The sequence below is a fragment of the Apodemus sylvaticus genome, chromosome 1, assembly GCF_947179515.1.
Source record: "Apodemus sylvaticus chromosome 1, mApoSyl1.1, whole genome shotgun sequence".
Taxonomy (NCBI): domain Eukaryota; kingdom Metazoa; phylum Chordata; class Mammalia; order Rodentia; family Muridae; genus Apodemus; species Apodemus sylvaticus.
The window spans coordinates 59,064,190-59,088,814 of NC_067472.1; the positions used below are offsets into that span (position 1 = coordinate 59,064,190).

Here is a 24,625-nt window from a genome sequence, read left to right on the forward strand (position 1 = left end):
CAGCTAGTTATTCTAAACCAAACAGTTATGGATCAAAGAATGAGTTTAAGAAATATTTCCATTTAGTATCTGATTCTCAGAAGTAAGAAGTTCAAAATGCTTAAAGCAAGAATGGGAAAAGGGGTGGGGGAAGAATGGGAAAAGGGAATGTCCTACATTTAATCAAAACATCAAAAAATTCTGAAAAATAAATCTGCCATTATGTATAGTAGTCTTCAACTAATATTCTTCAAGGAGAGAGGAAGGTGTGGCCCTCAAAGGCTACTATGGCACTTATACAGCTGACTGGGGAAACGCTTCATTTGTGTCTGGATAAACACGAAAGAGGGGGGCTTCCATGTGTAGTAGAGATAAGAAAGGAGAAAAACAGAATTTGAATCCTCCTATGATGTAAGCATTCCTTTAGCACAGAGGTTTACTAAAGCAATGGGATTTATTGTTTACTAGGGTAATAACACTCCTGTTTTTCTCAGCTACATGTGAAAATGACAGTTTACTATGAATGTTGGCAAGGTTGTATTGTGATACTAACAAACCCCTCACTATAGACCTTAAATATTTCCTTCCATGATAGCTTAACTCATTCCAAAGAGCCTAATTTAAAAGTTCTAAAAGAGAAAAATAAAATAACATTTAAAACTCTGTTGGAAAAACTGTCTGCAAAGCATTAATATCCATGGTATAGTCCTGGCATGGCGCTATGGAAGCTCAACCTATGTTCTGGCGTGGCTCTCATCTGTGCGCCTCCTTTCTACTCTCTCCTACAGCCATGTCAGCATCCCTGAATTTGATTCCTCTTACTGTTCTCACAGTATCCCCAATGACCAATAGCTATTAATATCCAAACTCCAGGCTAGCAGCAAATATCCCTGCTAGACCTGCAGTTTGAGAACTCCACCCACCCCCTTTCAAAAAATGCAATGTGGGTGGCTAGAAAGATGGCTCAGCAGTTAAAAGCACTGACTGCTGTTACAGAGGTCCTGAGTTCAGTTCCCAGCAACCACATGGTGGCTCACAGCCATCTGTAATGGGATCCAATACCCTTTCTAGTGTATCTGAAGACAGCTACAGTGTACTCATACATACAATAAATTAATTAATCTTAAAAAATGCAACTTGAAGCTGTTAACTTCATGACTTAACTTCATGACTTCATAAGGAAAACTGCACCTACACTAACTATATTAATTATATGAAAATAGTAATTCTCATCTATGAAACAAATGAAAAACTTGTTTCCATCAAAAATTGTTTTACTTTCTATTACATCAAATGTAAGACTGCTTAGTATATGCTCCTCCTCCCCTTTCTTTTTTTCTTCTTCTTTTTTTTATTTTTTTATTTTTTGGTTTTTTTGAGACACAGTTTCTCTGTGTAGCCCTGGCTGTCCTGGACTCACTTTGTAGACCAGGCTGGCCTCAAACTCAGAGACTGGCCTGCCTCTGTCTCCCGAGTGCTGGTATTAAAAGGTTTGTGCCACCACTGCCCAGTCTGGTATGTGGTTCATATCTGCTAAGAAACCACATGCACCTTTCTACTCAGAGGCTGGCAAGCACGGTCTCCACCTATTACAGTGGGATGTCACTTCAGGAATGGAAGATGATTTAACATTTTCCTAATTACAAAAACAACAAAAAACCCCAAAAACTTGGAAAGATGTACCTCTCCTCAAATTCAAATGGTCTGTTTGTAAAATATATTCTACTTTAAATAGCTAATTAAAAAGAGTAAGAGTTGATTCTACCTTAAATAGCTTAACTATTATTCTGCTATTTAAATTTTTCTTACATCTAAGTGTGTTTATTGTTGTTGCTCACGTGCTAAAGCACACCATTAGAGGTCAAAGGTCAGTTTCCAGGAAGCGGTTCTCTCCTTCTACCATGCAGGTCTCAGGGTGGAAATGGCATCACCTGGCAGCAGCACCTTTACCTGCTGAGTCATCTTGCTAGTCAACATTCTGCTATTTATTTTTGAATTACTTAAGAGGCTATGTGTTTCTCTCAAAAAATAAACTCAGGCATAGAATTCTGTTTGAGAAAAAACTGTTTCCAGACACTTGCATTATCTTAACTAAGACTTCTAGGGCTGGAAACATGGCTCAGCAGTTAAGAGTACTTCCAGAGGTCCTGAGTTCAATTCCCAGCAACCACATGGTGACTCACAACCATCTGTAATGAGATCTGATGCTCTCTTCTGGTGTGTATGAGGACAACTACAGAGTACAGAAAATAAATTCAAGAAAGAAAGAAAGAAAGAAAGAAAGAAAGAAAGAAAGAAAGAAAGAAAGAAAGAAAGAAAGAAAGAAAGAAAGAAAGAAAGAAAGAAAGAAAGAAAGAAAGAAAGAAAGAAAGAAAGAAAGAAAGAAAGAAAGACAGACAGAAAGACAGACAGAAAGAAAGAAAGAAAGAAAGAAAGAAAGAAAGAAAGAAAGAAAGAAAGAAAGAAAGAAAGAAAGAAAGAAAGAAAAGACTTCTAGACTGTTGCAATTCCAAGCTGGCTTCTAAAAGTCACTTATATGACACCTACACATAGAATACCTATCCAGTAGAATAATTTCCAACTTCATGTGACAGTGTCAATTTGAATACAATATAAATTCAGTTCATCAGCCACAATTGTCACATTTCAAGTGGTTGACATTCACATGTACTTAGGTGGTGACAATCATACTAGACAAACTGTCAAGCACAGTTGCAGAGCATGTCAAAACTCTCATTACTGCAGTAAGGTCTGGGCATGGCGGCTCAGGCCTAAACTCCCAGTTTTATAACTTGGAGGCCAAGATAAGGGCACTGCTGTGAGTTTGAGGGTAGCCTGCTTGGGCTACACTGTGGAGATCCTGTCTCAAAAAACAAAATGAAAGTTTTAGTGTAACACATGGAAGAACATACTGTGAGCATTTAAAATGCTTCTTCTGGGGCTGGAGAGATGGCTCAGTGGTTAAGGACACTGCTCTTTAGAGAATCTGGGTTCAAATTCTAGCATCCACATGATAGCTCACAACATGTCTAAAACTCCAATTTCAGGGGATCTACTACCTTCTTTCATCTCCTGGGGCACTAGGCACATACCTAGTACACATATACACAGGCAAATATGGCCATACACATAAAATAATAACTTCTTTTTTTTTTTTAAAGAAAATGCTTCTACTTAAGTTGTGCATAGAAATGGCAAATTTGATAATCAGATCAGATTTAATATGATTTCAGCAACTATTTGTTTAAAAGTACTGCTGAAATAGAAAATGCTTTAAAAGATCAAGAATGGAACACATCAGACAGTGATACTCAAAGGGAAAAAAAAATAAGACTGATTCATTAAATGTGCCTAAAGGACACCACTTATTTTTTTTTTAATTTTATTTATTATATTTAATACTGTAGCTGTCTTCAGACACTCCAGAAGAGGGCATCAGATGGTTGTGAGCCACCATGACACCACTTATTTCAAAAACTATGCTTTAAATAAAATGTTACCTTTGGGCTAGAGAGAAGACACAGTGGTTGAGAACACTGGTGATCTTCTAGAGTTCAGAGTTCAATTCCCAGCACCTACATGGCAGTTTACAAAGTTCTATAACTCCAGACCCAGAGGATCTGATGCCTTCTTCTGGCCTTCAAAGGAAACATGGCATGCACATGCATGCAGAGCATCCATACACACAAAGACCAGTTTAGAGCAATATAGTGAGTCCCAGGCCATCATGGGCTACAGTGAAATTCTGCCTCAAAAAAACCAAAATAAGCCTAAGCCGGGTGGTGGTGGTGCACGCCTGTAATCCCAGCACTCTGGAAGGCAGAGACAGGCAGATTTCTGAGTTCAAGGCCAGCCTGGTCTACAGAGTGAGTTCCAGGACAGCCAGGGCTATACAGAGAAACCCTGTCTCAAAAAGACCAAATCCAAAAAAACAAAAACAAAAAAAATAAAATAAAATACGAAAATTATTAATCTAACAAATTCCAAGCTTTAAAAAACTCTCAGAGAAATGTTAATAATTCAATCATTCACCTGCAATGAGGTCATACTTTGTTAACTATAACATTCTTTAAAACTCAAACATTTCAAGCAGGATGCTAATAATTGTACATACTTTGAGTAAGAGCAGTTGCCCTTGCAGAGAGGCTAAGTAAAATTCCCAGCACCTACATAGTAGCTCACAACCATTTTAACTCCAGTCCTGGGGAATCTGATGCCCTCTTCTGGCCTCCACAGGTACTGCATGCACATGAAAGACACACACACACACACACACACACACACACACACACACACAGGCGAACAACCATATGCATAAAATCAAAATATTTTAAATAAAAATTGTACATACAGGATAAAATATTGCTGATTAGGCCTAAAATACTTTCCCCATGTTAAAATTTATCATCTAAGAATGATAATGAAGAAATCACTATCAAAGTCAGGTCAACCTTATGATTTCTCTAGGTCCTAGTTTACTAATTAATATTAGATTAAAAAATAAGAAGTGATAAACTGTAAACAATAAGCCAAGTATGCAGCCCAATTAAAATAAAAGCAGTAAGTATCTTTAGTACATGTCTACAGTATTTAGGGTCTTTGCAGGTATCTTAGGAAAGAGTGAAATGTCAGCAAACCAACCCCTCCCAGGTGAACCCTGAACTCACCATCTTTAAGATTGCCCCATACAGTCGCAAGAGCACTTTACGAGGTTCATCGCCAACACTGGCTATGGAGTCTGGCAAGGAGCACTGGAACAGCATGTTACTGAGACCACCCCTGCAAGAGAATACACAGAAGGAAAAGCTCAGTCATTCTTCCTGGTGAATACAGACAAGCTGACAGATATTCATCTGAATCTTGGTGTGTATTCTCTCAGGATATCTGAAATGTGAACTCCTATTTTCAAACAAATGAGTTCTATTAAACAGATAAATCCTCAGTCAGGTTTTTCTAGAGTTGGGACCATTGAATCACCCTTGTGCAACTTAAAAGTGGGAAGGACCAAGGGATTAGTCCCTTAGCTCTAAGAATAGGAATGCTCAGATGCCTCTCTGCAAATCAGTATTTCTCTAGCCTACTACTTCCATTATATTATCCTGATCACTATCAAAATCTTTGGACAATTTTTTTTCATTGGTAGGGTGCTTGCCACTGAGTAGATGTGGAGCTCAGAGGACAACCTGGCAAAACCTAATACTGTCCTTCTATGATGTGGGTCTCAGGCTTGGAGGTAAGTGACCTTGTCTAGTGGATGTTCCTTGCCCAGCTGGGACAATATTAAGACTTTTCCAAGGCTTTTCAAGTTGGTGTGTGAATCTAAGACTTAACTATTTTATGCTAAGGATAGTAAAAATACCAATCATTTTTAACAAAGTCTTTAAAAGAAAAAACAATCTACAACATTAGGGGCTTTCAGGAGATAATAACAACCTACAGTCATAATCAGTTCTCACTGCTAACCCCAAAAGCAAATTACAAGGCTCTTTAAAGAATAAACATGGGGCAAATCAACAGCCTTAGCTGGAGAAGACCAGGAACAGAAGACAGTTCTTAAAATGTAAAGATGACACAAAATTCTGTACAATTATGAACTACAGATAAAAGGGACTTCAATTGTAATTCCCTACTTCCTATGTTGATTCCCATTCAAGATCTAAGAACCCCAGGAGCTAGAGAAAAGACTTGGCGGTTAAGAGCACTGGTTGCTCTTCCAGAGGCCCTGAGTTCAATTCCCAGCAACCACATGGTGGCTCACAACCATCTGTAATGGGATCTGATGCCCTCTTCTGTTGTGTCTGAAGACAGTGACAGTGTATTTATATACATAAAGTAAATAAATCTCTTAAAAAAAAAATCTAAGAACCTCAGCTGTCCTAGAACTATCTCCAGATATACACCACCAGTTTGATTTTCTTCCCCCTTAATCAGGTAAAAACTTCTAAATACTCCTATACAACTTTTTTAGGCTGTTGTTTGTTTTGATTAGTTTTTTTAAGACAAGGTACCATGTATGCCAGGCTGGTCTCAAGCTCACTTCACTATGTAGCCAAGGCTAGCTTTGAACTCTTGATCCTCCTGCTAAAATAACTCTCACCTCTCAAAGCCCCAGGGATTACATGTAGTTGGAGCACACACCTAGGTGAAGAAGTTTTTCAGTAGGCTGCTAAAAACAATCCTCAATGTCTAGGAATGACACCAAGAGTATGGGTTTATTCCCAGAAGTCAAGGCAGTTGTTACTTTAGTTTAAAAGGCGAGAAAGAAGTCACCAGGGAGAAGAACAAGCAGTTTTCCTCTTCCTAAACTAAGCTGGGGTAGTGCCTCCCTCTGCTGGGCTTATCACAATTCCCCACCATATGCAGCTACAGCCAACAGGAGCTTCTGACTACCAAGCAACAAGACAAGCCCTCATTTTTCTTCCTGTCACATTCTCTCCAAAGCTTAGTCAAATAAATGCCAGCACAGATGAACTATTGTTCTAAACTGTGTGACTTGACTCCAAGTTTGTCTTCTGTGGCATGCTAACAGAGCCAAAAACAAGCTCACAATTTAGACATCCTTGGTCTATTGTGTCACCTGCAGTCCCTGTTAGGCAACACACTGCAATGAATAAGCTGTCTGTTGCAGTTTGATATTAATCGAAATGAGTGAAATAGGGTCATTACACCAGTAGCTGAAGAACTATGAGAAACTAACCAAGAAAAAAAATCACAGTGACCAATGAGTCAAATCTGGCAACAGGATCTGCTGCCAACAAAGGCCATAGAAATGACAGTTAAAATTCAACTACCATATAAAATTATCAAAAACATCATAGATAAAAATCCAGATACTATTATTTCTCAAGGACTTCAAAGACTTTGAACCCACAAACTTATCAGAATCTTGTATAGCATTTTACAATAAACATGAGTCCCAATATAGCATAGCAAGCACAAGATACTGAAGCCAAAAACAAACAAAACAGCAAAGAACAGCAGAGCCAGGTAGATCACTGTGAGTTTTAGGCCAGCCAAGAATACTAATAAAAAATTAATTCTTGGGTTACATTTATAACTACTGGGGTTTTTTGTTTGTTTTTCACTTTAAAGAACTAGAATTTCAGGTTGGAGCAGTTAAGAGCACTGTCTACTCTTCCAGAGGTCCTGAGTTCAATTCCCAGCAACCACACATGGTGGCTCACAACTATCTATAATGGGGTCTGATGCTCTCAGGTGTACATGCAGATAGAGCATTCATATATATTAAATAAATATAAATAAATCTTTAAAAACTAGTATGATCTTATTTAGAAGAACTACTACTACTACTACTACTACTACTACTACTACTACTAGTGTTTCAACTGGGTAGCACATGCCTTTAATCCCAACATTTGGAAAGCAGAGGCAGGTGGATCTGTGAGTTTGAGACTAGTCTGATCTACTGAGTGAGTTCCAGGAGAGCCAGGAAACCCTGCCTCAAAAACCAAACCAAACAAACAAATTAAAAAAAAAAAAAACCCAAGAATTGGCTAGCCTCTCTCAATTGCTTCTGTCTCCCAACTTGTGCTCAAGTCTTCAAGAGAGGAAGAAAACTGCCTGTTCCCTGTGGGAGGTAAACAGAGACCTGTCTTCTGACTTCAAAGGCAGTGTCAGCTTAAGGGCAGCAAATATCAATCACCCAAGAGACTTAAGAGTGGAGAAAAAGAAAACAAGATGGCCATGCCCTTGGCAGCTGTAAACAAATGTCCTTCTGTCTCATCAGTTTCAAAGCCCTTTAGGATGAGACACCACAGCTTTGTCTTAAATCATTGCTCCTTCTGCAGCAAGCACTGGCAGGCACAGGGAACCTGTCACCTTGCTATCAAAGTACAGGGAAATCAAATACTGGCAGTTTCTCAAACCTTGGCAACCTATTTACCCTTCAAGTAAGGCTGGCTATGAAAACTCTTTTCATGTTTGGCTGCTCTGAAAAGTTCACATAGATGATACGTATCTTCCACATATAAGAGGGAGTGGAATCTGATGAAATACTGGCACTAAATTTTCACAATCCTAGGAATAACCCAAATAACCCTGACTTACTTATTCTGCATATGCCCTATATTAAAACATCCTTGAGCACCTGGAAGCTGGCACACATGTAGTGGTAGCTATGAGAACTTACTAATATGCATTTCTTGAACAGGTGACATAACCTTTTCATGCTAGCAATTGGGAAGCAGAGGCAGGAAGATCTCTTGTGAGTTCAAGGGCTTCATAGTGAGACCCTTTACAAAAAGAAAATAAAAAATTAAAACAAACAACCCTAACAAAACAAACAAACAAAAACAAAAAAAAATACTCAAAAATCTCAAATCAGTCTAAAGTCAGCAAATGTGAAGCCATCCAGATTTACATAAGTCTCAAAAATAAAATTTGCTAATTAAGTGTAGTGGCACATCCCTTTAATCCCAGTGCTTTAGAGACAGAGGCAGGTTGATCTCTATAGATATGAGGCCAGCTTGATCTATATAGTAAATTCTTGGCCAATCCAGGCTACACAGAGAGACCCTGTCTAAAACAAATTCATAGGGGTGTGTGTGGGGGTGTGTGTGTGTGTATGTGTGCGTGTCCAGCACTGGGAAGCACAGGACACAGAACCCTCTGGGCTTGCTGACTAGCCAGTCTGGGCAAATTGGTGACATTTAGTACATTTAGTAACACACCCTATCTAAAATATAGGGTGCAGGGCTGAAGAGATGGCTTAATGGTTAAGAGCACTGATTGCTCTTCCAAAGGACATGGATTCATTTCCCAGCAACCATATGGGAGCTCACAACTGTCTGTAACTCCAGTTCCAGGGGACCCAACACCCTCGCACAGGCATATAAGCAGGCAAAAACACCAATGCACATAAAATAAAAATAAATCATTAAAAAAGATGAAAAGTGATTAAAGACAAAGCTAAATATTGACTTCTAGATTCTACACAGATGCATACACATATACTTTTTAAAAGTAAACCAAAAGGGATAGTGATTATGGTCAAATATTTGAATATAGAGTCGCCTGACTTTGACCTACTTTTCCACCTTTCAGGGTTCAGGAGTACTCTCGCTGTTTCACAGAATAGTCCCATAGATATCCCTCTGAGCCCAACCACAGAGCTAACCTCCCAGTCCTTATAAAAGAATGAAAGGAAGGAAGAAAGAGAAAGAAGATCTATTTCTTTTATCCTATGTCTACAGGATATGTTCTGTCTGTGTGTATGTACACAGAGTATATGCCTGGTGTCCAAAGAAGTCAGAAGAGAATGTCAGGTTCTCTCTCACACTAGAGCTACAAATGGCCATCAGTAACCAGTACTTTTAACCACTGAGTCTCATTTCTCTAGACTCCACCCATCCTTCAGTCCTTACTTTGTAAGTATTCTGTCATCAGCCCGGAGGCTACTGAAAAACTAATAAACATAATGAGAAGGATTAGAAAGCGCATTGTGAAAGACAGATTACAATCTCTGTATAAAAAACTAAAAATAAGGGCCTCCCTGACTTAAAAGACAGGAATCCTAGAGAGAAGCTGGCTGCCAAGGCTCCAATGGAAGGGAAGGCCAGCAAAAATGAGGTATGGTGGTACAGGCATTACCTCTACACTCAAGCAAAGGCAGGAAGATTTCTGAGTTTGAGGCCAGCCTGGTCTCCACAGCAAGTTCAAGGCCAGAGACAGGACTACATAGTAAGACCCTGTTGCAAAAATAAATAGCCAAGCAGTGGTGGCAAATCCCAGCACTCAGGAAATAAGAGGTAAGTGGATCTCTGTGAGTTCGAGGCCAGTCTGGTCTATACAAGTTCCAGGGCAGTTTCAGGACAACACAGAGAAACCCTGTCTCAGCCAGGCGGTGGTGGCGCATGCCTGTAATCCCAGCACTCTGGGAGGCAGACGCAGGTGGATTTCTGAGTTTGAGGTCAGCCTGGTCTACAGAGTGAGTTTCAGGACAGCCAGGGCTACACAGAGAAACCCTGTCTCAAAAAAAACCAAATCCAAAAAAAAGAAAAGAAAAAGAAAAAAAAAAAAGAAACCCTGTCTCAAAAAACCAACAATAATACTAATAATTAACTAATTAATTAAAAATCAACAACAGAACAAAAGCATCAGTGTAGAAACTGGACAAGTCAAGAGACAAGGCACAAGGGCATAGAAGGCAGAAGGAAAGGAAACACACCTACACTGTTTCAACCAACAGTACCTAAGTACCACTCAGCCAGAACCCTACCCAAAATAAAAAATGATGCAACATTCAGATTTCTAGTTTCCAGTATGGCATAACAGAAAGAGCCACTCAATCCAAACAAGGAAAAGCTCTTCTTAGATTTATCAATGAGGTGAGGTTGCAAGCAGAGTTCTCCCCAAAAAGTAAGTAGACAGGCTGGCAAAGCAGAGCAGAAACCTGTACAGCACCTAGTATAGGACAGCCCTCACAACTGACAAACTGTCAGAAGCTGTGTGTGAACAATTCACAACTTCAGGGATGAAAGGGTATGCAAGTGTGTACCTAAGATCCCAGAACTTGGGTGCCAGGGCTACACAGAAGCAAGTAAGCAAGCAAAGAAAGGGAGGGGGATACTTCAGGCAGTACTGCGGTTACTCCTCAGCCTGCAGACCTCTTAACAGTACATTCAAAACTATTTTGAAAGAGGAGGCTTAGAGTGTGATATGTCCAGTTAAGAGCACCTTGCTGTTTTGCAGAGGATCTCAGTTCAGTTCCCAGCATCCACATTAGGCAGCTCACAACTGCCTGTAATTCCAGCTCCTTCTGGACTTTGCTGTAAGCAAGCATGCATCTCTCTCTCTCTCTCTCTCTCTCTCTCTCTCTCTCTCTCTCTCTCTCTCTCTCTCACACACACACACACACACACACACACCACTAAAAATAAACCTTTGCTGGGCTGTGAAGTGATCCCACCACTCAGGAGGCACAGGTGGTTGGATCTCTGAGTCTACAGCCGGCCCAGTATACAGAGTAAGTCCGGGACAGCCAGGGCCACACAGAGAAATAAACCTTTAACAGGGGGAAGGGGGGGGGGTCCAAAAATGGGCTTATTGTAATCATGTTCAATCACTGGCCTCTCAACTCCCAGGGCTGAATCCCATGGGAGAAGCACCATGAACCACAGGCAAGGCAAGTGGGCCTGGGGTCCAAGCATTTGTAGGACTTGAGGTAAGTCTTTCTTTAAAACAAAGAACCACAAGCATGTGGTGCATATACATACATGCAAGCAAAACACTCATAAAATACAAATTATTTTTTAATTAAAGAAAAGGAATCCTATTTACTAATAGAGATGCAAACTCCTCTTTTATACTACTGAGGAGTCTATAGCAAAATAAAATAGAATGCAGAAAAGAAATCCAGATAATCAACAAATAAATTATAACATTTATAAAAAGGCAAAAAAGACAGATTAGCCAACACAAGTTTGGGAAATGAAGAAAAGAATCAGAGCTAACACTATCACCCTTTAGAATTACAATAATTGGGGCTGATGAGATGGCTCAGCAGTTAAGTACACTGACTATTCTCCCGAAGGTACTGAGTTCAAATCCCAGCAACTACATGGTGGCTCACAACCATCCACAATGAGATCTGATGACCTCTTCTGGTGTGTCTGAAGACAGCTACAGTGTACTTACATATAAATAAATAAATAAATAAATAAATAAATAAATAAATAAATAAATATTAAAAAAAGAAGAACTACAATAATTAAGGAGGGAGGCTTAGCAGTTAAGACCACTTGCTAGTCTTACAGAACACCCAGGCTCTGTTCCCAGTATCATTATAGTAGCTCATAAACACCTGTAAGTCCAGTTACAAGGGATCAGATACCCTCCTCCTCTGGTCTCCATGGATAGTGCATACATGTACATGAATGAATGCATGCAGGCAAACTACTCATACACATAAAATAAAAAATAAAAAAATAAAAGCCAGGTTTATTGGTGCATACCTTCTTTTTCTTTTTTCTTTTTTTTTTCCCTTTGGATTTGGTTTTTTTCAAGACAGGGTTTCTCTGTGTAGCCCTGGCTGTCCTGGAACTTACTCTGTAGACCAGGCTGGCCTCAAACTCAGAGATCCGCCTGCCTCTGCCTCCCAGAGTGCTGGGATTACAAGCGTGTGCCACCACCACCCGGTGGTGCATACCTTCAATCTCAGCACTTGAGACCAAAATCTCTGTGAGTTCAAGGCTAATCTAGTCTATATAGTGAGTTCTAGGCCAATCAAAGATATACAGTGAGACTATGTCTCAAAAAAATTAAAGGAAAAAAATGTTGATAAAAATAAACCTGGGAAAAAACCCACAATAATCAATACAAGTGCAGAATTTGACAGAATTGGCACACAGATCAACAGAACAGAGAGCCCACAAATGGAAGCAATCTTTGACAAGAGACAAGAGCCATACCACAGAGGAAAATAGTATTTCTGACAACTAGTGTTGAAAGGACTGGACATCCACGCATAAAAGAATCCAGAAACAAACACTTTTAAGAAGATAAACCTCAAATGAATCACACACCTAAATGTCAAATGCAAAACAGTAAAATTTCTGCACATCAACACCAACACAAGGTCCAGATGATGCTATGTCTGATGATATTTTTTGACTTAACATAGTGAAGGCAAGATCCAAGGCCAGGTGTTGAGTGCATGCTTTGGCTTGATACTGAAAAAAATAAAGACAAAAAAAAAAAAAAACACCAGGCTCAGAGATTCATACCTGTAATTGCACAACTTTGGAGGCTGAGACAGAGAATTACTGTGAGTTTGAGGCCAGGCTGAGCTACAGAGTGAGACTCTGCCCAACCACCCCCACCAAAAAAAAAAAAAAGACTAAAAAGAAAGCCAAACGTACACAAGACCATAACCCAAAAAGTGATGAATGTGAAATATTGTCCAGGAATCAGTCTTACCACAAAGTAGAAACAAGCCCACAGTCAAGCATGTTAAATACTGATGTCAAGGCCTGTAGCTCTGAAGGCCTAGAAAGGAAATATAGATGGGGTAGGTGTTCTCTCTTTCTGGTTCTCCCTGAGTAAGGCCTTGAAGCAGGAATTTTAAAAGCAATCATCAGGGAAAGGACTGCCAAGCAGAGGGTAGGGCAAAGAAAGGCCTGGTACTGAAACACAAAGCTCATTCAGAAGCACTGGGCCCAGTGGAAGGAGTCCAGTCACTGTGGTTGGGGGAAGGGCCATTTTAGAAGAGTAACAAAAGAGTTCCAGGTAGACTGGAGCCCAAGTTTAGATCTTGCAAACAATTTTAGGTTTTATTTCCTAGCTACAAAAGTCATGGAAGCAATGGATTACATTTGAGAAACCCACAGCAATAGGATGGAGAAGAGCCAGATAGAAGGTAGTGCATATAAAACGCTTAGATGCCCGGGAACCTCCTGGTACCATGTGACTAAACAAAAGGTATTTCTGAGCTGTCCCAGGTCTTAGAGACCACAACAGAGAGACTTCTGGGGAACAGAGTAAATAGGATGAAGGGGTTGGACCTGACTACTGTTATGACAAGGATAGAAAGTACATTCTGAAGTGGGGAGGAGCCAAAAGGTTAAACCTTGGACGGGCTGAATGCACTGAGATGGATAAACCAGGCAGATGGACTGGACCGAGAAAAAGTAACAGCCAGGCCACTAACTTAAAGGTAGTTAGTTACCACCCGCTTCCCTGCATCCTAAATCACATTTTTTCCTTATTCAACATATTCTATAACACAGACTATCCTGCATGTTTACAGCATGCCACATTTTAAAAGATATTGCAGCCGGGCGTGGCAGCGCACAGCTGTAATCCCAGCACTTGGGAGGCAGAGGCAGGCGGATTTCTGAGTTCGAGGCCAGCCTGGTCTACAGAGTGAGTTCCAGGACAGCCAGGACTACACAGAGAAACCCTGTCTCAAAAAACCAAAAAAAAAAAAAAAAAAAAGATATTGCAGTCCAAAAGGAAAGCCCTGTCTTCAAGACTAACTCCTAGAGAAAAAAAGAAAAAAAAGAAAAAAAAGAAAACCCCAAAACATTCTCCATACTTTTGCAATGACTGGTTTAGGCAAAACAGATTTAACTGATGAGTGGCACAGTCCCCGGAGACAACCACAAACAGGCCTAAGGCTGGGTGCAGGGCTGTCCAAACAGACCCCAGGGCCAATGTGGAAGAGGGGACCACTAGAGCCATCAATGGACCTTGGGCAAGTCATTCCTCTAGAGTTTGGGTTTGGTTTGATGAAACAAGGGCTCATGTAATCCAGGCTGGCCTCCAATGTCAAACCTGCTATGTATGTGGCCCAGGCTAGCCTTTAACTCTTGATATTTCTACCTCCCCCTCCCAAATGTAGAACAAGCACATCCCCTCAGGCCTAGCTTTACTGGATAGGGAGAAGAATGTGCCACAATAATCTCTACCATTCTCTTGGTGAGAACTGCCAAATCTGTCAGGGAAAGTTTGAGGAAATTTTTTCTAGGACATTCAACAATGATTGAACTATCTGTGGCCTTCTTTTTCCACTTCCTACCAACTACCTTTTAAATATCTGCTCACAGTCATATCTAACATATCCTCATATTCATGAGGGACCTGAAAAATGAAAAGCGAAGTGGAAGTGCAGTCCATCCAAAGAGTTAATTTTGCTGCATTCATGACTCTGGTGAAAGACTGGGCATGGAAGAGGAATCAAATGACTAGAACTGGATTTGAGGATTGATGGCAGCCAGCCAGCCAGTTTCTAGACACTTGGCACTCAACCGGGTCAACCAATCAAACAGAAACTGGTAGAAAAATGACCAAATGGGTTTTTAAAGGTCAAAAAACAAAAAAACAAAAAACAACAACAACAAAAAAAACCCAACCCGTATTCAATACTGAATGCTAAGCACTTGTGCAAAAATGGCAAAGGTACAGTTACATTTCTCTTTTAAGTCTAAATACATGAAAAACTTTTCTAATCTAAGGTGAAATATGTATTTCAATGTTAAAGGAGTGAGGAACACCAGGCATAGTAGCAGACGCTTTTAATCCCAGCACTCAGGAGGCAGTGGATTTCTCTGAGTCTGAGACCAGCTAGCTGGTTTACATGGTGTGTGTGTGTGTGTGTGTGTGTGTGTGTGTGTGTGTGTGTGTGTGAGTGAGAGAGAGAGAGAATATGCTTGCTTACAGGAACCCCAAGGCCAGGCTCCAATACCTAGGATGTTCACATTCTGCCCACAAGAGATCTTTCAAAGGAGGAGGAATTCTTTTTATTGCACGATTTTTTTGTGGAGCCACACCTCCAGACGCTGGCCAGTAACGCAGGTACACGAAGACTTAAGAGCCTCAGAAGGAGATGAGTGAGTGACTGCTACCTTCCACTGACACACATCAACTCCCTTCTACCTCTTTTGGAGACAGTGTCTTGCTATGTAGCTCTGGCTGGTCTGAAACTTACTTTGTAGGCCAAAGTGGCCTCGAAAATACAAAGATCGGCCTGCCTCTGCCTCCCTGAGTGCCAAAGGAGAATTTCTGGAGGGAGAGCGGGTTGTGATCAAATTACCGACTAGAAGCACTACAAGGAAAAGTTACCCGGGGACTTTTCCTCCCTCTTTTAATAAGCCCAGCCACAACATCCCTTTTTCATTCAAGGCCCTCGTAGGGAAACGGCTTCCTAGACACATCTATTTTGAGCTTTGGTACAGAATGTACTTGTGTGACTACAAGTATTGTTCTTCCGCAAGGGACCAGAATCCCAGCTCACATTTTCTCAAAGCTCGCCCGCAGGCGGCCTTCCGCGCTGCGGGGTGTGTGCTCAGGACTCCGGCGCTGCGATCACCTCCACCCAGCCGCCGCCCCGCCCCGCCCTCCCGCCTAACCCCCCCACCCCCCGCGCGATGCCGCAGCCACCGACCTGATGACACTGATGTGGAACTGGTCCTCGCGAAGGCCCCGCCAGGCTCCGGGCAGGAATTCCTTGCACCACAGGTAGGCCCTGCGCCGCGTCCGGGGCTCGGGTTGTTCGTCCGCTAGCGGCGGTGATGGCGGCGGGGGTAGCGGCAGGGGCGGTGGCGGCGGCGGCGGCAGCGCGAGAGGTTGAGACCGGCCACCAAGCTGCTTGGACTCCAGCTCGCCTGCGGCGTCGCGTTGCTGCCCAACGCCGGGCGTCGGGGCAGCGCTGCCACCGCAGCTCAGCAGCAGCCCGAGCGGCGACGGCTCGGCCTCGCCCCCGGTGCAGAACTTGGTTTTCATGCTGGATAAGCGGCCGAGAAGGCGCGGGCGGCCACAGCACAAGAGGGCCACACTCAGGGTCCGGCTGGATGCCCGCCTCTGGGGGCCGGCCAGGGGAATGGCTCGCCGGCTTCACTGACCGGCCGGGCGGCGGTTGTGGGAGCGCGCGGGGAGGCGACGTCGGCGATGGAGGGGAGAGGCAGCAATGGACGTCAGGCAGCGGTAACGAGAGAGGAGCGCGGGAGGCTGACGGCGGGCGACTGCTATAGTGGGCCGCGGCGCTCGCTCCTTTACAGCGCCGCACGCGGAGAGCCCAGCGTCACGGCCCGCCCCCGCGCTCACCGCTGATTGGACACTGTGGCGCATCACAACCGCCGCCACCCTCGCCACGCGGCTTTCCCATTGGTTGCGGCACTGCCCCTCCTCGCCTCAGGCGGTGAGCCCACGGTGAGAGAGGGGCCGGCGCACCGGGGGCGGGGCCTTGTCTGGGGGTCGCGAGGGTCCTGGAAAGACCGGCTACCTCGGTTGCCTGCCCTCACAAGGTGGCGCCTTTGCGGACTCGGGCCTCTTAGGGCAGGAGAGGCGAGGCCGGGGCAGCTTTGGCAGACCTTAGAGTGGGCGTTGAAAGGGAAACTTTGCTTTGAGGCCCCCAGGTCTGAAAGTGGCGATTTGAAAGGCCCCGGGGGCTTTGCAGGAGCTAACAGGAAATTGGTGTCTTGGAGGCTGGCTGCTCTTTCCGCGTGACCTTGGGGCCAGGCAGCTCCTGAAGGAGCTCCGTGGGTACGTTTTTACAGCAGTGCCCAGGCGCTGTTGGAGATGCATCCATGCCTGATACAACTCCCGGCCGGAGGCATTATCCATCTGCAGTTCTAATATCAAAAAGAGACTGGGTCAAGGCCACACACCCACTTGCCAGCTGGCTGCGCTCTCTGCTCAGAGAGAAGCCTCCCTCTACAAGCTTGCTGCCTCAGTTTCCCTGTCCGTGGTGCTGAGGATGTCAGCTAGATTCTCAATATATCTTCCTAACAGCCTGGCCTCAACAGCCGCCAGAAATGCTGGCCAAAGGTGCTTGATTCGCGATTCCTGGCTTTGTGGACGCTGTCATCTGCACCACCACCCCCTTCCCGGCTGTCCAGTCGCGTGACCATGACTAACGTACCTTTGCCCTAGGGCATGGAAGGGGGCCAAGGCCCCTACGCCGTATGCCCACACATTGTCTCATTCTTTGGTCTCATCATTCAGTCCTTCCAGGAAGTAATTGAGGTTATAAACAATAAAAAACTACAGGTCTGTGTTGTGGGGTATAACTAGGAAGAAAGGTTTCCCCAGCTGCCAAAGGTCTAGGAAATCCAGAGCCCAGCACGCAGAAAATGGCTTCTTTGTGGGTTTTCAGTCTGCTGGAAGCCAAAAATTCTTCAAAAACAGTAGGTTCTTATCTGGACTTACTCTCCGAAAAATGATCATACTGAACAAAAGAGTGCAAATTATCTGGGTGTAATGGCACACGCTTCTAATCCCAGCACTTGAGGGGCAGAGGCAGGTGGATCTCTGTGGGTTGAAGACCAGCCTAGTGTACACAGTAAGTTTCAGGGCAGTCCAAGTTCCATAGGGAGACCCTGTCTGAAAACAAAAGTGCAAATGAAAGGAGACCTTGGAAGATCCCGTGGAGCTAGGCCTGGAGTTGAACCCCAGAGAAGTAGGGGAAAAAAAGGAGGCCTGGCCTAGGAGTACCACTGGATGCTAGAAAGGCTAAGAAATCAAGGTCTCCATTCAGGAAGGCCTTTAGATAAGGAAACGGAGGACTTTGAAAACACCAGCCCACGTGGAGGTGGGGCCGTGTCACTGGCCTTCGAAGGGGACTGGCCCTTTGTCCTCATGCTGGTCCCCATAATCTCTGAGGAATGTTGGAGAGCTGGCTGAGGGGGGAGCTGCTCCAGACATGAGAGGCGAGCTCTGTAATTTGCAGTAGCTTTTTCTCTGACCTCTTCTGGTTTAGACTTTGAGAACCCACAAGGCGCCTTCCTGGGAGCACAGCTTCCGTGGGCAGTAAGAGGTCACTCCAGTGAAAGGGTCGGAAAGGCTCCCAGTAGTCAAAACTTGGGAAGGGCATGAACATATGTGACCCGCATAAAAATTCTAGCCAGAGTAAAACTCTATCTAGACTACACACACATATGAGAGGGGGAAACCTTAACGGCATTTATGAAATTGCCTTAATGAATCTGTCACTTTCATCATAGCTTCAAGCAAATAAGGAGGCCGGGCAATGCTAGCATATGCCTTTAATCCCAGTACTCAGCAGAGGCAGGTGAATCTCTGAGTTTGAGATCTGACTGGTCTACAGAGCAAGTTGCGGGATGACAGTGCTACACAGATGAAACCCTGTCTCAAAAACAAACAAAAAAACCCAAAACAACAATAAAAAGAAAACCGCTGGGTGTGGTAGCATGTGCTTATTGTCCTAGAGCTGGGGAGGCAGAGTCAGGCGCATTTCTGGGGCTCACTAGCAGCCAACCTAGCCAACTCCAGGCTAGGAAGAGACCCTGTCTCAAAGAACAAGACAGACAACACTTGAATATCACCTGAGAATGCCTGCTCGTCTCTCCACACATGTGAAGACACACCCACATGTGCACTCACACACAGCCCACCCCCCACCCACCCACACAAACACAGAGCAGAACTCACCCAAGACCACACAACTAGGAAATGATAGCCTGGATCTAAACCTAGGTAATGAGGCTATGGGGTTGATTCAGGGCCACTTAAGCAGTTTCTACCCTCTGTCATTCCAAGCTTTCCAAATCACAAAAAGGGATGTGGGCCTGAGGAGCTGATGCATCTAACTCCTGTCTGTCTGTCCTGTCATGTGTAGCCAGACTGAGACTCAGTGCCCTTGAGTCAAGTGCCCAGGCCTAGTCCAATCAACTAGAGCCACGTGGCTGGAACCAGCTTTGCCTGCCTGGACAGCAAGGACTGGCTCTAGGATAGGTCCCTGTTACTAGCATCTGTGGCAGTTCTGTAGTTAGGTGGAGCTCCTGTGATGGACCTATGCCACACGCAGGTGCCTACTTTGAAGAAGGCCAGGGTGAACCAAGTTCTACACTCCTGTCACAAGGTTGCTCTGGAGGCACAAGTTTCCCCTCTAGAGCCTGCATATCACAGCAAGGGAGAGGTTCAGCCTTGGAGCCTGGCAGCCTGGGTACAAATCTTGCCCGTTTTACTTCCTTGGCATCTGCTTTCAAGCAGGTGACTTACTGTGGCCTAAGCGTATCCCTCTCTGTCAAATGACAATAGCCTAGCTCGTGGCAGGGATAAAGGGTTGCAGTAAATTTCCTTGTTAAAATCACAAACAAGTCATTTGAGAAGAGGAAACTTAGTAAAATGCCTTTATAAAACTGGCCTGTAGGCATACCGTGAGCATTTTTCTTGATTAACGATTGACATGGCAGAGTTCAGCCAACTCTGGGCAGCCACCCCTGGGCAGGTGGTCCTGGGTTGTTCATAAAGCTGAACAAACCAGGAGAGCAAGCCAGTAAGCAGCACTCCTCCATGATCTCTGCTTTAGTTCCTGCCCTGAGTTCCCAACCTGGCTTTCTCAGTGATAGAGGGAGACCTGAGTTGTAAGATGAAAAACCCCTTTCCTCTCCAAGTTGCTTGTGGTCTTGGTATTCATTGCTGCAATAAAAACCCTAATGCAGCTAGACAATGCTGGCGCATGCCTTTAGTTCCAGCACTTGGGAGGCAGAGGCAGGAAGCTGTGAGTTCAAGGTCAGTCTGGTCTATAGAGCAAGTCTCAGGACAGTCAAGGTTACACAGACAAACACTGTCTCAAATACAAAACAAAACCAACAAAACCCTAACGCATCTTAGGCACCAGAGTGATCAATTCCACCCTGAACTTGACACAGATTAATACTGGAAAAAAAATAGGCTTGCATAAAAAGGTAACTGTGTCCATAGACATTGGACAGCATTCCTGGGGTGCATTTGGGAACCTTTAAGAGTCTGAGAAGGCATTCACCTGGCAGAATATTTCAGAGTTTATGCAATATTTTTAAGTACATTCATAACCCTTGAGCTGAAAAACTCTGTCCCAGGGGAAAATATTAGCTGGGCCAAGGAAATGGCTCAGTTGGTAAAATCACTTGGAACCAATCCTGAAGAACTGAATTCTGTCCCTGGAACTCACAGTGGAAAGAGAGAGCCAACTCCCCAAATTTGTCTTCTGACTTTCCCAAGCACATCACATGCCTCACATACACCAATAAAAAAATTTTTTAATTAAAAAATAGAGGTGCATATCTTTAATCCCAGGACTATGGAAGTAGAGGCAGGCAGATCTCTGAGTTCAAGGCCAGCCTGGTCTACAGAATGAGTTCCAGAATAGCCAAGGTTACATAGAGAAGCCCTGTCTCAAAAAAATAAATGAACAAATAAAAATAAATAATAAAACAAACAAACAAACAAAAAACAGTTTCCAGAAACCAGGAGTAGTGCCACATAGCTGTAATCCCTGGCACTTGGAAGGTAGAGGCAGCAGGATCTGGAATTCAAGGCCACCATGCTCCTGTCAAATCTGAGGTCATCCTGGACTACATAAGACCCATCTCAACAACACAAGGACAGGGATGAGCAAAGTGGCTCGGCAGAGGCACATGCCTCCAAGCCTAAAGCCCTGCGTTCCACCCAGGACACACATGGTGGAAGGAGAAAATCAACTCCCACAGATTGTCTGTCCCCCGACCCACATATACACACTATAGCTCTCACATGCCTCCGCCACAAAAAACAAGTATGTAAATAAATAAACATGTTTTAGGGTTAAAAAGGAGAAGTTCTCAGAAACAAAATTTCCCATGCATGAAATATCCCATTGCCACATCTATTATTGACAAAAAGTGGAAAGAACCCAAGTGTCCAGCACCTGCAGGAACTGGGCCGTTTACGAGCTCTAAGCCAGGTTAAAGTCGCTCTCTAAGTACAAGGTAGGGGCCATTTTCCACACATCTCTGTAGCATCTATGTGCCCACCAGAGGGCTTGGCAGAATGGGTACAGGAAGCAGATCTTCTGGCTCCTGCTCTAATCTAGATGGGCAAAGTGCCCACCCTACCTCCTCTCCTCGCCCCTGGTGGTTGTGTATTGTCTTCCCACCAGACTGGAGCCACTGAGAAAGCAAAGGAGCCCTAGTGTTTGTCAACCCTTAGCAATACTTGCTGAATGAATCTAGCTGTGAATTCTTTTGGCCCAGCCTCAGTTTCTTCAGCTGTGAAATAGGGACTAGATCACCAGGTATGCCGGGTGGTCCAGAGAACTGAACAGAGGGACACCTGCTAGCTCATGGTGTGCAGGAAACATGGCTACTGTTGCCTGCAATATGCTACTGGTTCAGCCTCTCTCCTAAGACCAGTGTTCCAAGATGAATAATGAATACAGTTGTAGCATCTTGTGGCCAAGGCAGAAATGGTGTGTAAGAAGAGACGTGGACAGTATACAGCGCAGTGTGTCATCTGCTTACCAAAGTGTCAGTGCCTGTGCACAAGTGACCAGGGCTTGGCGGAAGCTTCACCTTTTCTTTTGGAACAAAAGGACCAAAGAAGTGTTTCCAGAGCTGTGGTGGGTGCTGAATTCTGAAGACTGTGCATTAAGTGGTTGATGGGCCGTGGGAGGCAGGGAGGGGGACTGAGTCTCTGCACCATGTCTCACAGTTCTGTGGCTGCTGCTTCTGTCCAAACAAAGAGCCAGACTGGTGTTCCTACTGTCTTTGGGAAGACCGGGACTGTAGAAATACACAGAGTCCACCTAAACACGGGCTTTTCCTCTATCAGCAATTCTACCTGCAAGGCCCCAAAAAGGATTTTGGGGAGGGAATGGTGGAAATATGTGTCAGAGTTAGAGTGTCTGCCCAGTCTAGCAGTCATAGGCCTTGTGTTCTATTCCTAGCACAGAGAATCATCTTGCCCCATGCTGACCCCCAAAACCACAATAAATAAATAAATAAATAAATAAATAAATGAATGAATGAATGAATGAATGAATAAATGAATGAATAAATAATTGAAGGTGGAGGCTGGCCTGAGGTAATGGCCCAGTCAGCAAAGTGCGACCTGTGGTGAGAACTTGAGCCGGGAGCCATAGCACCCATTTAAAAGGTTAGGTACAAGGCATGCCAGTCGACAATTCTAGCCAGTGCTACAGGATGGAGAAGACTGGAAGATGCCTGGAGCTAGCCTAGGGGAGTGGATAAGCTTCCAGGTTCAGAGGCAGGCCACATCTCATACAACAAACAAAGTGGAAATTGATTGAGAATGACAGCTGATGTTCATCACACACACACACACACACACACACACACTCAAAAAGGAAAACCAGAAAGTGCTCTGTGAATCTGTAGGAGGGCTTTTCTTCCAACAAGCCAAAGTTGAGTCTATGTAGCACTTGTCTCCCAGACCACAAGAGCATCTCACTGGTGGTGAAACTCGCCCAAGGCCAACAGATCCTGGGGCCTCACCAGGACTCCTTCGAGGATCCTTATCTTTCTTTCCTGCATTTCTAGTCCAACAAGTCATAGACACTTGGCACAGAGGGTTCCCGAGGGCCTGAGGAACAGAGCTCTGGCCAGGCTACCAGGTTCACACAGAACCAGGCACTGCGCCAGTTCTGAGCCTTCAAATATTGATGAGAACACAGAGAGGCCAATAGGCTGGAATACCATATGCTCGGGATTAGATTACAGTGCCAGACAGAGTGACGGAGTGAGACCCTTTGCTGAGCCTTCAGGTTGCACACCAGCAGCTCCCGAGGCTTTCTGAGCCCAAGTATGATTTTATTTGACGGCCTCTGCCATACGTACAATTGCAGCACCCTCAGCTGGGGCCAAGGGCTAAAGAACTCCAAGAATGTACGCCCAGAAGTCTAGCGGCCGGGGCAAGCACTCCTCTAACCCTTCATATTTCCATGAGCTGTGTGACTTCTGATGAGGAAATCTCTCCTCCAGGCATCTCCTTCCTTAGATGGATTCTCTGACCCTTTTGAAGTCTCCATTTCTATTTTTTCTTTTGCAGGACTAAGGGGTTCAGGGGTGGATAAGGGGTGAGACAGGGTTCATAGCCCTGACTGACTCACCACCCTGTAGCAGCTCTTCAGCTTGTGCCCACTGAGTGTTAGGGTCACAGGCGTGACTTTCTGAGTCAAATGCTCCTCAGCCCCAGGTGAGAAAACTGCTCCTACTACATAGGCTGTTGGAAACATGCCCTGAAGGGACTGGATGCAGGGCCAGGGCTTCAGATACTCTAGCTATCCCCAACTGCTTATTTTCTGCAGGATCCCTGGAGGCTGGCAGGGGCTGGCTGTGGTCTGTTAAGAGGCCCTGTAGCAGCTGATCCCCAGTATCAGCCAGGAGCAAAGCCTGTAGAACCCCTGGCCACGTGGCCTTCTGACAGACTGAGCCAGGACACTTTTCCATTCTTTGGGGTTCCTGGCACCTTCAAATGCAGATGGATGAACAGGGTTATAACTAGGACATACTAGAACAGCTTAAACTAAACAAATTGAACATCTTTTGTCTCGTTTTCTTTTGTTACAGTGTGTCATTTAGATTGGACTGGTCATATACTCATGCAGCTAAGGCTAACCTTTGACTCTTGGTCCTCCTGGCTCCTTCATCCTGCAGGTGTGAACCACCAAACCCTGAACATGGGCAAATGGGTTTCACATATATAAAGCCTTCGTGGACAATAATGGTCTTAATTGAATCAGTTTAAGATAGTAATGGATCTGTGTGCCTTCAGTATGTGGCTCAGAAAGCATCTTTCATGCTTACCGTTGTTAATTGGAATTGAGGGCAGCAACTTGGAAAACAAAAGAGAGTAGACAACTATTTCAGAAGCAGAATTACTCTTTAAATCTGAATTGAAGCCAGGTGGTGGTAGTGCACACCTTTAACCCCAGCGCTTTCAGGAAGCAGAGGCAGGCAGATCTCTGAGTTCAAGGCCAGCCTGGTGGCAGAGAGAGTTCCAGTGCAGCTGAGACTGAGACTACTACACAGAGAAATCCTGTTTTGAAAAAAATCAGGGGTTGGAGAGATGACTCAGCAGTTAATAGAACTGACTGCTCTTCCAGAGGCCCTGAGTTCAATTCCCAGCAACCACATGGTGGCTCACAACCATCTGTAATGGAATCTGATGCCCTCTTCTGGTGTGTCTGTAAACATCTACAGTGTACTCATATATAAAATAAATAAATCTTTTTAAAAAAAAAAGAAAAGGAAAGAAAAAAATCAGGGGACTGGAAAGATGGCTCAGTGGTTAAGAGCACTCACTGCTCTTTCAGAGGTCCTGAGTTCAATTCCCAGCAACCACATGGTGGCTCACAACCATCCATAATGAGATCTGATGCCCTCTTCTGGGGTGTCTGAAGACAGCTACA

At 44.2% G+C, this 24,625-nt stretch overlaps 1 protein-coding gene across 4 annotated transcripts in view; it reads right to left on the bottom strand.

Moving 5' to 3' along the window:
- Positions 1 to 16,503, bottom strand: part of Chka (choline kinase alpha) — a 45,138-nt gene extending 28,635 nt beyond the window's left edge. For 3 of the 4 annotated variants that reach the window (XM_052194064.1, XM_052194054.1, XM_052194046.1), the window contains exons 1-2: positions 15,881 to 16,501; positions 4,647 to 4,758 (exon numbers count right to left, since the gene is read on the bottom strand). In XM_052194064.1, the coding sequence (XP_052050024.1) occupies positions 4,647 to 4,758; positions 15,881 to 16,218 (450 nt within the window). In that variant the 5' untranslated portion in view covers positions 16,219 to 16,501. Of the gene's footprint in view, positions 1 to 4,646; positions 4,759 to 15,880 lie in introns of all 4 variants that reach the window. The other variant, XR_007979686.1, reaches the window with a different exon arrangement.
- Positions 16,504 to 24,625: the final 8,122 nt, after the last annotated feature.